General features: G+C 41.1%; 1 protein-coding gene across 1 annotated transcript; it reads right to left on the minus strand.

Annotated features, from left to right (window-relative positions):
• Positions 1 to 277: 277 nt before the first annotated feature.
• Positions 278 to 9,368, minus strand: LOC140105882 (claudin-10-like). Its single transcript, XM_072130006.1, has 5 exons — positions 9,149 to 9,368; positions 5,407 to 5,568; positions 2,820 to 2,901; positions 2,626 to 2,733; positions 278 to 631 (listed from the first exon to the last, which is right to left on the minus strand). The coding sequence occupies exons 1-5, from the start codon at positions 9,366 to 9,368 to the stop codon at positions 505 to 507; spliced, it is 699 nt and encodes a 232-aa protein (XP_071986107.1). The 3' UTR covers positions 278 to 504.
• Between the last annotated feature and the right edge of the window lie 2,190 nt (positions 9,369 to 11,558).

Genomic DNA, 11,558 nt, shown 5'->3' on the forward strand with positions numbered 1-11,558 from the left:
CAGCATCTATTCTTGTTTTGCATTTGATGTTTGCATTAACAGTATATCTCCCTCACTCACTATATTTGATACAAAGATTCATGTTTTTCATACAATCAGAATTTTAAAGGTTTTCAATTATCTTCTTTTATTCATTGAATATTGAATAAAACATCAATTTGATTTGAAATTCACATTAAAAACATACTAATAATAGATCTGATACTGAAGCTGTAAGTTGTTAGTGCAATGCCTTATATAGGGCGCCTTATCCGGCTTTGTGACATCTTCATTGGGTCACTATATGCTTCTTATTACAACATTAAGGATATTATGTTATTGTAAATCGTACGGTATTATTTGATGTTTCGGGTAGAGTTTTACCTTGTCTGGTACCGGCTCAATGTCTCATTACTGGACCAAGAGGTCTCTAGAAGATTTCAACTCTTTTTTGGAAATCAAAAATATTGTGAAACAGACAGCTGTAAAATATAGTCCCCATGTCCTAATTATAGATGGTCCAGGTCACACATAGGCATTTTTGTCAAAATGTCTTGGTATTCCTTTCTGTCCATTACGATTGTTGTTCTGATCTTGGCGGCTTGTGTGGGCAGATCTCACAGACTTTACACCATTGTAGGAATAATTTATTCTGCAAAACAATATTTGACAAAAATGAATCATTTTTTTTCTCCTATACAAAAACTGCTTATCTCTAGCACTGATCATCATCAAAGTTATAATAATGTAAAGCTGCTAGGCTATGGCATTGTGATTGACAATCACCTGATATCAGGGGGGCATCATGAGGTGCCAACCCATGTTGTGAGTTGAGCCTCTTACCTCCTGCGGCAAGATGAGGGGCAGCATCAGGTGTACAGTTATCTGCTACAAAGCAGGACCTGGACACGTAAAAATAATGGGGGTCATTTAATAAGGACACGTTTTCCCGACGTGTTAGCCGAATATTTCCGATTTGCGCCAATTTTCCCTGAATTGCCCCGTGATTTCGGATTGTGGCGCATCGGCGCTGGCATGCACGTGACGGAAATCGGGGGGCGTGGCCGAACGAAAACCCGACGGATTCTGAAAAACTGCTGCATTTAAAAAATTAAAATGTTGCGGGAGTCGCACTTACCTTCACCAGGTATAGGCCGGTGAACTTCAGTGCATTCCGACAGGCCTCGGGGAACTTCAGCGCATCAGCACCACCTGGTGGACGTCGGAGGAACTACCTTAGTTAATCCCGTCCGGACCCGAATCCACCGCAGAGAACGCGCCGCTGGATCGCGAATGGACCGGGTAAGTAAATCTGTCCCAATGTCTCTGCACATTGGATCTCAGCACACTGCATGGAGGACCCATTTGCTTGAAAAAACATATTACTGAATGGGAAAGAGGGGACGCCATTCAATAGCTCACCTCAGGCAGCAGAGAGTTTAGGTTCTTATTGAACTAACAAAGAAATGTCATGGAGGAAATTCTGGGGTTCTAAGATTCTCAGGGATAGAAAGACTAAACCCTATTTTGGCAGGAGGGGATCGATCTCCTGCGGGAGAGTATATGGATCATGAAATTAGAGCGTTGGGACATCTAGGTTTGAACTATTGCAATTAGTTGAGTGTATTTCTTTGATATAATATGTATTATGATCATGGTATTGTTACAATTACTGTCCTAGCTATCTGATTTATATGCTACTCTACAGGATTTATCCCTCCCCCTTTCTTTCTCCACTATTATTAATGTATATTCCTGCATGTATCTATTTTTGACATCCTTTCTGTATCTGTTGTTTTTTTAAAGATGTGTTTCGTCCCTCTGAAGACCAGAGGGTCTCCTTACCTGTCGTTCTTGTCACAAGTTTTAGATCCATTTGGAGTAAGTTTAGCCTGGTTTGCTTTTATGATGGAGCCGCCCCCCCTGCGATTGCGTCCATTTTTAGTGCCTCGTAGGAAGGCGGCACCACTGGCTTGAGAAAGTGCTAATCAGCGGGAAACGGTCCTGTTGCCAAGACGGGGCCCCCTCCATGTAATTGTCACTTTGAAATAAAGATGTCCTACTACACAAGATCTTCTTTGTATATTACATATGGACTTTGGACTCAGCCGAGCACTGCTATTTGGACCCAGGCTAAGACTGTCCTGCGTACACCATCTACCTGTAGGTTGTGTCCACCATGAGATTTCTTCTTGGAGTAGAGTTTAGGTTTACCTCTGCCTGAAAAAGGGACAGTAAGGAACACCAGTCCCATCACACTGGTTGGAGGGTCATGCCTTTTTAACCACTGACATTGAAGTTGCGTTCACGGAGGGGTGTGCATTCATGTGTGTATGACCACTGACCTGCCAGAAGTGAGCAAGACGCAAGAAACTACAGGAAGTCCTAAAAGTGGCTTCTGGTGGGTCACGTAACCAGTAACTTAAAAGGGGAAAGTTTACATCCGTAAATACATTATTCATGACCATATTGGTGTGTTGTACTGGGGTACAGTGTCTGCATTGGGGTTCACTCAATACCTCTGGGAAGAAAGGTTTCTTATACTGAAATTCAACATGCCCCACCAGGACATATGAAAGATCATTATATACAGATATACAGTAATAGTCTATATAACGGGACATACAATAGCATCATTTTTCATACCTTGCTTTTTTGATACTATCATTTAAAGAGAGACAGAGAATAGCACCGCCGATAACCGAAAGTGATGATCCTGCCCAACCGATGAACAACGCAGCTCCAAGCTCATACCTGTCGTAGAACAATAATAGAAATAATAATACACATCTTACATCATGTGGGTGTATGATTATTAGTTGTATTGTTCTATTACTTACTTTTGCTCCAGGAATGTTGGATCAAAGAATTCTGAGGTTATTTTGTGGGCATAAAGCGACACTCCAGACATTGCACAAAGCCCTAGAATAGACATATAAGGGAAGTTATAGCTCCTTCTCGTTTACTTTTATGCTAATCTGCCTTGATTTTATAAGGCTTCATTCACAAGTGCAGAATTCTTTTCTTGTAGTATTTCTGAGGTTATTTTGTGGGCATAAAGCGACACTCCAGACATTGCACAAAGCCCTAGAATAGACATATAAGGGAAGTTATAGCTCCTTCTCGTTTACTTTTATGCTAATCTGCCTTGATTTTATAAGGCTTCATTAACAAGTGCAGAATTCTTTTCTTGTAGTATTTATGCCTACTATTTCCTATCTTTTGCCAACATGCATATTATTATCGTATACAAACAACTATGTCCTGTTGCCATTGAGTTTGAGCAGTGAAAAAACCAAGCTACTGTACTACCTCCAATTGCTGTGCAGATTGATCACAGAAAAAAACAAATTGGGGCTTACTTACTAAGGGTTCGTGGATCACATTTCCGTCTGACTTCCCGTCATTTTTGGGCTTTGCGTCGCTGTGACAGGGATTTAGCAGGGGATTTTGGTGCACGTGATTGGATTTTGGCGCAGTGGCGCCGGCTTTCATGCGACCCAAATGAGGATGGGTTGTCGGACAATCCAACTGATTCAGACTGACCGTGGGATTTAAGATTAAAATTGTGTTGCAACCAATCCATTTACATACACCAGGAAGAAGATGGTGAACTCCGGTGGACCTGAGCAGGGAAGCGACACATGTAGGATATCGGGCGCACGATCTTAGTGAATCGTGTGAGTCATCGGACAATGCACTTTCGGGAACTCCAAGGGACCGGGTAAGTTAATGTGCACTTACCGGAATCAGCGAAACCCAGGTCAAAGCATATGCCTCTTTGGCTCCAGTTTATTAATGAAAAGCGTTTTTTAACTATCATACTTGTGAGTGTACTAAAAAGAATTGTATACCTTTAAAAGTAAGATCTATGCCATGAATCTGTCTTGCTTAATCCTGTTTTAAAATCTTTTAAAACTTGTCTGTGTTCCATTTGCAATATAAAGAAGACACTAGTGGGGCACATTTACTAAGGGTCCGCAGCCGCGAATCCGTCGGGTTTTTCCCGAATTTTTCCGCTTTGCACTGTATTTCACGGGATTGTGGCGCACGCAATCGATTTTTGGCGCAATCGCGCCGACTTTCGCGCGACAGAAATCGGGGGGCGTGGCCACTGGACAGCCCGAAGGATTCGGAAAAACCGCAGAATTTAAAAAGCCATTTGTGTCGCAAAATCAAGCACTCACATACACCAGAAAAAAGCAGGTGAACTTCGGCGGACCTCGGCGCAGCACCGAAACATGGTGAATATCGGCTCACGGACCTTAGTGAATCCCGGCAGAACCCGAATCAGCGTCGGAGAACCCGCTGCTGGATCACGACTGGACCGGGTAAGTAAATGTGCCCCACTGTGTTTTTTTCTGTGATCAATCTGGACAGCAATTGGAGGTAGTAGTTTGGTTTTTTAACTACACTGACTTTTCCGTACAAGGAAAACTTTATTAAACTTCAGACAAAGATACATCGTCAATGGCATGACAGATACATTTTAACAGTGTAGCAGCTTGTAGGGCATTATGGAACCAAAGCCAAGCATATGTAGTGAAATGGGCATGGTACAAGAATATTACAGAGCATGACATTAACTTATATACATAACTCAGGGCATCTGAGGAGTAAAGAGGGAAGAGAAGGGAAAAGAGGGGAGTGAGGTGAGTGGAATGGGGGAGGGACGGTTTTGGGGATGGGATCATGTCAGAAGGGGGGAGACAGCTGGCGGGTCTTGAGAGGGGGTGCAACCAATCCATCCAGTCTTCAGTCTCGGAGTTCTCGGTATTCAAAGGAGGATAAGAATGATTGCCAATGTAACCAAGTAATGGAGAACCGGTGCGGTCTGCTACTTCTGCTAACCATTCAGAAATGGTGGGAGGCGCCATTTTCTTGGAATAACTGTCTTGGCCCCATGAATTAGGTGGCATGTGAGGGACTTCTTGTATTTATGTGGCGGCATATCAAACATGGATGAAAGGATCGCTTCAGGGGTGTTCAGAATTGTAGCACCAGTAATGTGTTTGATACAGGTGAGAACCGTGGAAGAAAAGTTATTGAGCTTCAGACAGTACCACCAAATGTGGGCCATGGTGCCACCACTAGCTCCATAGCGCCAGCAGACATCAGGATCCTCCGGATACCATAGATGCAGTTTAACGGGCACTCTGAACACTACACTGACTTTTAAGGTGATTGCTCTGGACATACACTTGTGCCATAGCTCCCTCACTAGGCCTGGAACTGCAACTATACAAAATTCTACATATAATTGAGTTTGAGCAGCCTTCGACAGGCCAAATCCTGAAAAAATTATACCTTAGTGTAAAAAATGGAGAATACATTTGTTGCATTTAATCTTTTACATTGGAGAAGCACCTAAAAGCCATAATCCATGTAGGATATTATAGATGTAAATAGTAATACAAGAGCACTCACCACTCATGATAAATAGGAAGCCAGAGAGACAAGTGATTTTTCCTTTTATGTCATCTGAGCCTCCAATCTTGGTGCACTTCATTCCAACAAGGGCAAATATTGAGCCAAAAAATCCAAGGCTAACAGCTGCTATAAGCAAACCCCGGCAAGCTTGGATGTATCCTGAAATGCAAATAAGGTGTTATGACAACACTCTACATGTGGAGTTAACAGGGTAATCTCATTTCAGAAAATAAATGTTATTGTGTGTATTATGAAAACTTATACAGAGATAGAGTTCCCTCCATTAGACAAGCCATTTTTGAGCCAAACAAGAGGGTATACATCCAAAACAACAGGAAGAAGTACCGGTAAGCCCAACTTTCACGGCCAAGGTCAGAAAACCATGATTATGAGTAATTATAACAGTAATTATCAACAATAATTCAAGGGCATTACAGGAAGGTTCAGCATCGGAAGGTTCAGATAGCTAAGCAGCAGAAGCCAGAGTCACTCAGTAGGTAGGAGAACCTTAAAGGACATCTACCACCAGAATGAAGGATTGTAAACCAAGCACACTGACATACTGCTATGTGCCCCTCTGGCAGCATAATCTCTTCTTTAAGATTCTTATGCCCTTGTTTTAAAAAAAAAAAGCTTTGAAAATTATGCAAATTTGCCTGGGAGACAGCCCGAGTGCCAACAGAGAGGCCTCCGAGTGCCATCTCTGGCACCAGTGCCATAGGTTCACCACGACTGCTTTAGGGTATTAACATGTAGTGATTATTGAGGGAGTGGTGAATTATAAGCATTAGGATGTCTTACGGTACAGTAGTACAGTGACCTAAAGATGAAAAGCAATAAGTAAATAATATATCTAAAGAATGTTTAAAGAGGAATGACATTTGTTTTTTGGAATACAATTGTCAGAGGTGCCCCACCTGTGCCCTTCTGTGTGGCGCTGCCCCATCCCCAGGCCTGCACTTACCTCTCCAGTCCTGACTAGGCCGCGCGCAGGCCCCTGCTCCCTAGGGCGCGCGAGCGTCGGCTCTCCAGGATTCAGCCAGGGTCCAGGTGATCGGCGCTGGTCATTTCTGGCTCTTCTATATAATCTGGGTGGTTCCCATCATTCCCCGCCATTTCCTGTGAAGTGAAAGCCCTCCTGTGTTCCGTTCCTGTATTCCTGTTCCTGTCATCCTGTTCCAGCGTTCCACTCCGTCCCTGCGTTCCTGTTCCGTGTGCCAACTCCTGTAATCCTGCAATCGCTGCTGTTCTCCCGCTGTCACCCCAGACCCGATCTGTGTCCTGCAATTCCTCCTTGGCTGCCACCACGGGCTAGTCACACCTATGGAACGACCTGGTGTCACCCCGCTGCAGCAAGACCATCCAGCTTTGTGGCGGGCTCTAGTGAAGACCAGGTGCCACTTAGACTGTGGTTCTAGGTGTCGGCTAGTACCATCTCCCACGGTGGTCCAAAGGGTCCACAGACCCATAACCCTGACAACAATAGAATACAATACATTTCCAGGAAATTCTGGTCTAAAATTTCTCCTAAATAAAACTTGGAGGTGGAGAAAATATTTGGTGGAAGTGATTCCTGCGCATGTTCCTGCGCATGTTCTCCCAGCTGCGGATATGTACTCCATGTGCCAAACAAAAGAAGCAAACATTACAGTCCCGTTTCTGTATTATTTTTGTATTGCCTCGGTAACTATATTTTAGCAATCAATGCAAAAATCCACATAATTTGAAATAATTCATTAACATAATTTATGCAACTGTGATGATAAACGGCCTTTAAGAGTTGTGTCCTTAAAATAGTTGAAGCTGTACGATGAGAAAATAAACCCCCTTATTAAGCTAAACTGCTATGTCTAAACCAAGTGGTTATTTGGACAGATTGCCTATGAAGCGTGTTATGTATTTATATTATATTGTTACAGTATTTTATTATTATTATATTCTATTTAGAAGTATTTTGCGTTCTATTTGTATTTGTTTTCCTTCTATTGACCCAGTAGAGATTTTATCTCCAGTAGCCATGTGGGGGGGAGGATATTAAAATAGTAAGATAAAACAAACCAAAATGTATTCATGAGTTAGCCATTAACAAGCCTAGAATGGCTCATTAACTTTTGGGTCTCTGGAACACAAGCATTTCTGAAATAGATTGCATCTTGCATATTTTTTTAATAATTACTTTAATTAACAGTTACAATGGTATTCAATGTATAATGATATGTTTTCCTCATTCTCTTGATAAAAAATAAAATGTAATTGCATTGCCTTTATGTTAAACTGCTGGAATAGAATAAAGTTTGTTCCAAACTTAATCAATTTATGTTTGAAAAAAAGTGATGCCTCATGGTCAACTTACGACTCAATTTCAATGCTTTTTTCTAGGTGCTCTCTTCCTGGACCTGTCTCAGCCCAGAAATAGTTTGGAAATGCCCCCTCAGCCACTCAGTGTTTGAGATAGAAAACGGCTTCAGCCAGTGAATCTATTTAATGTGTCGTCTGATAACGTAGGAGCTTTATAATGTATTTTTCATTGGATTGAGGAGCTTCAAAGGGAACCTGTCACTACTCTTACCCCACTAAACTAGCAGCCCCTCAGGTAGGGTATTTCTAGAATTCACTCTTTTATGTGAAATCTCAAGCAGCACTCTGCTCAACATGACATCAGAATATTTTCCTAAAAATATAATAAAATAGTGTCTAATTTTCTTGTTTTGTTTTCTCAAATGCTGTTTCGCCCTTACTCCAGCTCCACTTCCTGCTCACTGCATAAGTGCTGAAAAAGTAGAGGGAGGGTTAGACAGTGTAACAGTCTATAAAGCCAGATCACAGAGGGGCTAGGGCAGCCCTTCATGCTTATCAGCATAATTTTAAAATATAACAAAATAAGAAGATTATCACAGTGTCTTTATCTATGATTTAGTTTAACTGCTTTATCATACTTGATTTTGATGGTAGATTTCCTTTAAAACATTTGTCTATTATGAAGGAAATGTTATTTGTCATTTAACAGAGCAAATGCTCTTCATAGATAAGTCAGACATCTTGGACCACCACTGATTAGAAGACCCAGAACAGAAGACCCCATTAGAATATATGAAGACACAACAGTTGGTAGGGATCTAGCAGATCCTATCAGTTTTGATCAATTTGAGGACAAGGTTGTTCCTGAACCTGACCAGTTTTGGTCATCTCTCAATGGAAATAAATAAGCATTAGAGGAACGTTCTCTTTCAGTTAGGGCTCAAGTGCTTTTGCCATATTTTAGTTTGAGTCTTCATTACAGTGGTATACCATTACAGAAACATGGTCATGGATAAGAAAATCCACTTTGTGAAGGCCGCTCTCTAAGCGTAACAGTGATTTCCAGAAGGGCTCTGAGGAACACTAAAGCAACTTTTGTCATTGTTCATATTTCTTGTACTAGAAATCTTACACAAATTATGAAGCAAAAGACTACTTAGATCCATAGTTGCTGCAGATCTACTAACATCACAATAATAATGGCTGCTGTACTTCACCACAACTTGCCCTAATTGCCGTATTGCTGTAGTACTTGCACCTGAAACAATGGCAAGTCAAGCTGCAGCCCGAAAATTAGCAGTTATCTGAAAATAGTGCCTGTAACTTGACCACAGGTGTAAGACTTTCAAGAAAACAAGTAGATCTTATACTACTATCAGGCATATTCTATTAACTTTATGTTTTCAAGTTTCTGATTTTATAAATCCCTCGGTCTCCTTACCTTCTAAGGCCAACATAGAAGGAAAGTCCTTGCAGTTGGACACCCCAGTTGAGTCGGTTACACATGTCTTCCAAAGGTTGGACCAGAAGGTTGCAGTGGTGATAACTGTGCCGTCAATACTGGAGACCTTCCAGTAATCAGTAGGGAGCGTAGAGCTCACCAAAACCCAGCCAGACACACTTAATACAAAAGCAATAATCTCAGAAGCCATGTGAGGCATTTTAAGACTTGATAAGATCTGGCAAAGTGGCAGTATGAGGAAATCAAAGGTTTGCAGGTGATGGCTTAAAATTCTTGTATCTTGTATAAAAATCAAAGGTATAAAGATGGCTGTTCCCGATTGTCAGAGTAATCGACGAGAACAAAACCCAAGAGAAAGCCACCGAAACTTCTGGAAATAGTAACCTTCGAGTTTTATGGTAGGGAAAATCCAACCCTGTTCCCTAGAAGTCCCTCCCTAATGAATTCATGTTTATTCCAGGTACTGAGTAAAGCATTCACACCACTTCTTTCTTACATGTCACTTATGCTTGTGTTTAATGCACCTCACACACTTCTTGTTTTGACAAGGCCCCATAAATCTAATCTGAGACGTGTGAAATGAAGGAATCGTAGGCTAAATTGAGTTGTTGGAGGATGTTGTCCTGGAGATTGAGGTGTACCTCAGATATCTGTCCAACCATGTCACTAAAACCATATTGAACTTGATTATTGCTTTTACAACTTGAGAAAGATTTTTAAAAAATTTTTTTAATAGAAGAGAAATGTACATACAGTAGTTGTCCCTAATCTTAGTGGTGGTAACAACATCTTTGCTTTGTATGTTAGAGAAAAACTTTTTCTGCGGAAATTTGTTAAATGGGTTTCTTGTGGGTCTTCATGACATGACCATAGGCATGCTGTACACCAGTGCATGGAGCCTGATTAAAGTAACATGTTCCTCCCTGGAATATCTTTGTAAGATGGCATGTATCGTGTATGTCTATATACAATTGAAGTCACTTTCTTTTGAAATATTGATTAATTGCTGCAGATGACAAATTTCAGAGTGCTGTTTTAAGGTTGTCCCACTGACATCAGTTCCCATATCATACATCTTGTGCATAAAACCTATATGCATAGGCATTGCTAATCACTACTACTACTGGAGCTACTGTACCATACTACAGCATACATTACTTTATTAATGCGGTTTTCAAGCCATTTGACAAAAAGATGTGATGTTGTCCTTGCCAACCAGTCAAGTTCCTTATAAGACCTGTCAATTGGTGGTGAATACAAAGTTTTTCTTCATCATACACTGCAGGTGGACTTGGTTTCGAGTTAAGCCCCTCTACATGTTTCAGCATATCAATCTTCTTTTATGGATTCCTGTCGACTAATAACCCAGAACTGGCACATTAACGAGTTAATTAACGACTAGGAAGATTTGTAACCCAAACCTGTCAGAATATTAAATGAGCTGCTCTACTAAACTTACTGTGACTGTAGCAGATCCGGCTGGGGAGGCAGATGCACCAATGTGGTGATTTGTTGCTGTTCGCTAGAGGAGTACTGTGTATATGATACATCACAGGGATAATAATAATAATTCCTTTATTTATATAGCGCACATAGATTATGCAGTGCTGCACAGAGCTTCCCAGATCAGTGGATACATTATTCACTAGCTATGTGTGAACATTTGTCCTTCAAGGAGACGTCCCACAAACCAAGTTGGATAGGGTCTAACTTGCTGATCAGTGGGGGTCTCAGTGATGAGACCCCAACAGATCATGAGAACGAGGGGTCAAATGGGGTCCTAGGTACCTCAGTCGACCCCTCGTTGCTACCGAAGAGTAATGGAACAGAAGGCCGCGCATGACCATTCTGCTCCATTCATCTCTATGGAACTGACGAACCATTAACTTGGTTTGTGGAACAACCTTTTAAGTACATGTGAACTCTTCCGTATGCAACAGGTCCAAATACAACACCTTTTGGCGTCCAGTATTCAACTATTTGTATATATTGTATGTTATATATGGCTTTTAGATTGGTATTCAATAAATGTGACTTTTTGAAGACCTAAAGATTCCATATGTCTGGGTTTTGCATGAATTTTGATGGAGTTGGTATATTTATGTATATAGGGGGACACCAGTGGTGTCCAGGTTAGAGCAATTTGTCAATGTAAACACATGTTACATCTAGGGGCATCAAGATAATATTAACCTATTAAGCCTATTTTGGCTTCCTGAACATGGCAATTGTTTGTGCTGTATCACCCCCAGCATATGAGCTGTAATTTTTAACTCCACATATGAGGGCTTGTTACTTGCAGAATGTGATTTAGAATTAAGGTACATATAATGTATAAATTAAAATATTTTGTTTTTGAGAGATTTTTTCCAATAAAGCTGCATAACTC

This window comes from Engystomops pustulosus, chromosome 11 (assembly GCF_040894005.1).
Source record: "Engystomops pustulosus chromosome 11, aEngPut4.maternal, whole genome shotgun sequence".
Taxonomy (NCBI): Eukaryota; Metazoa; Chordata; class Amphibia; order Anura; family Leptodactylidae; genus Engystomops; species Engystomops pustulosus.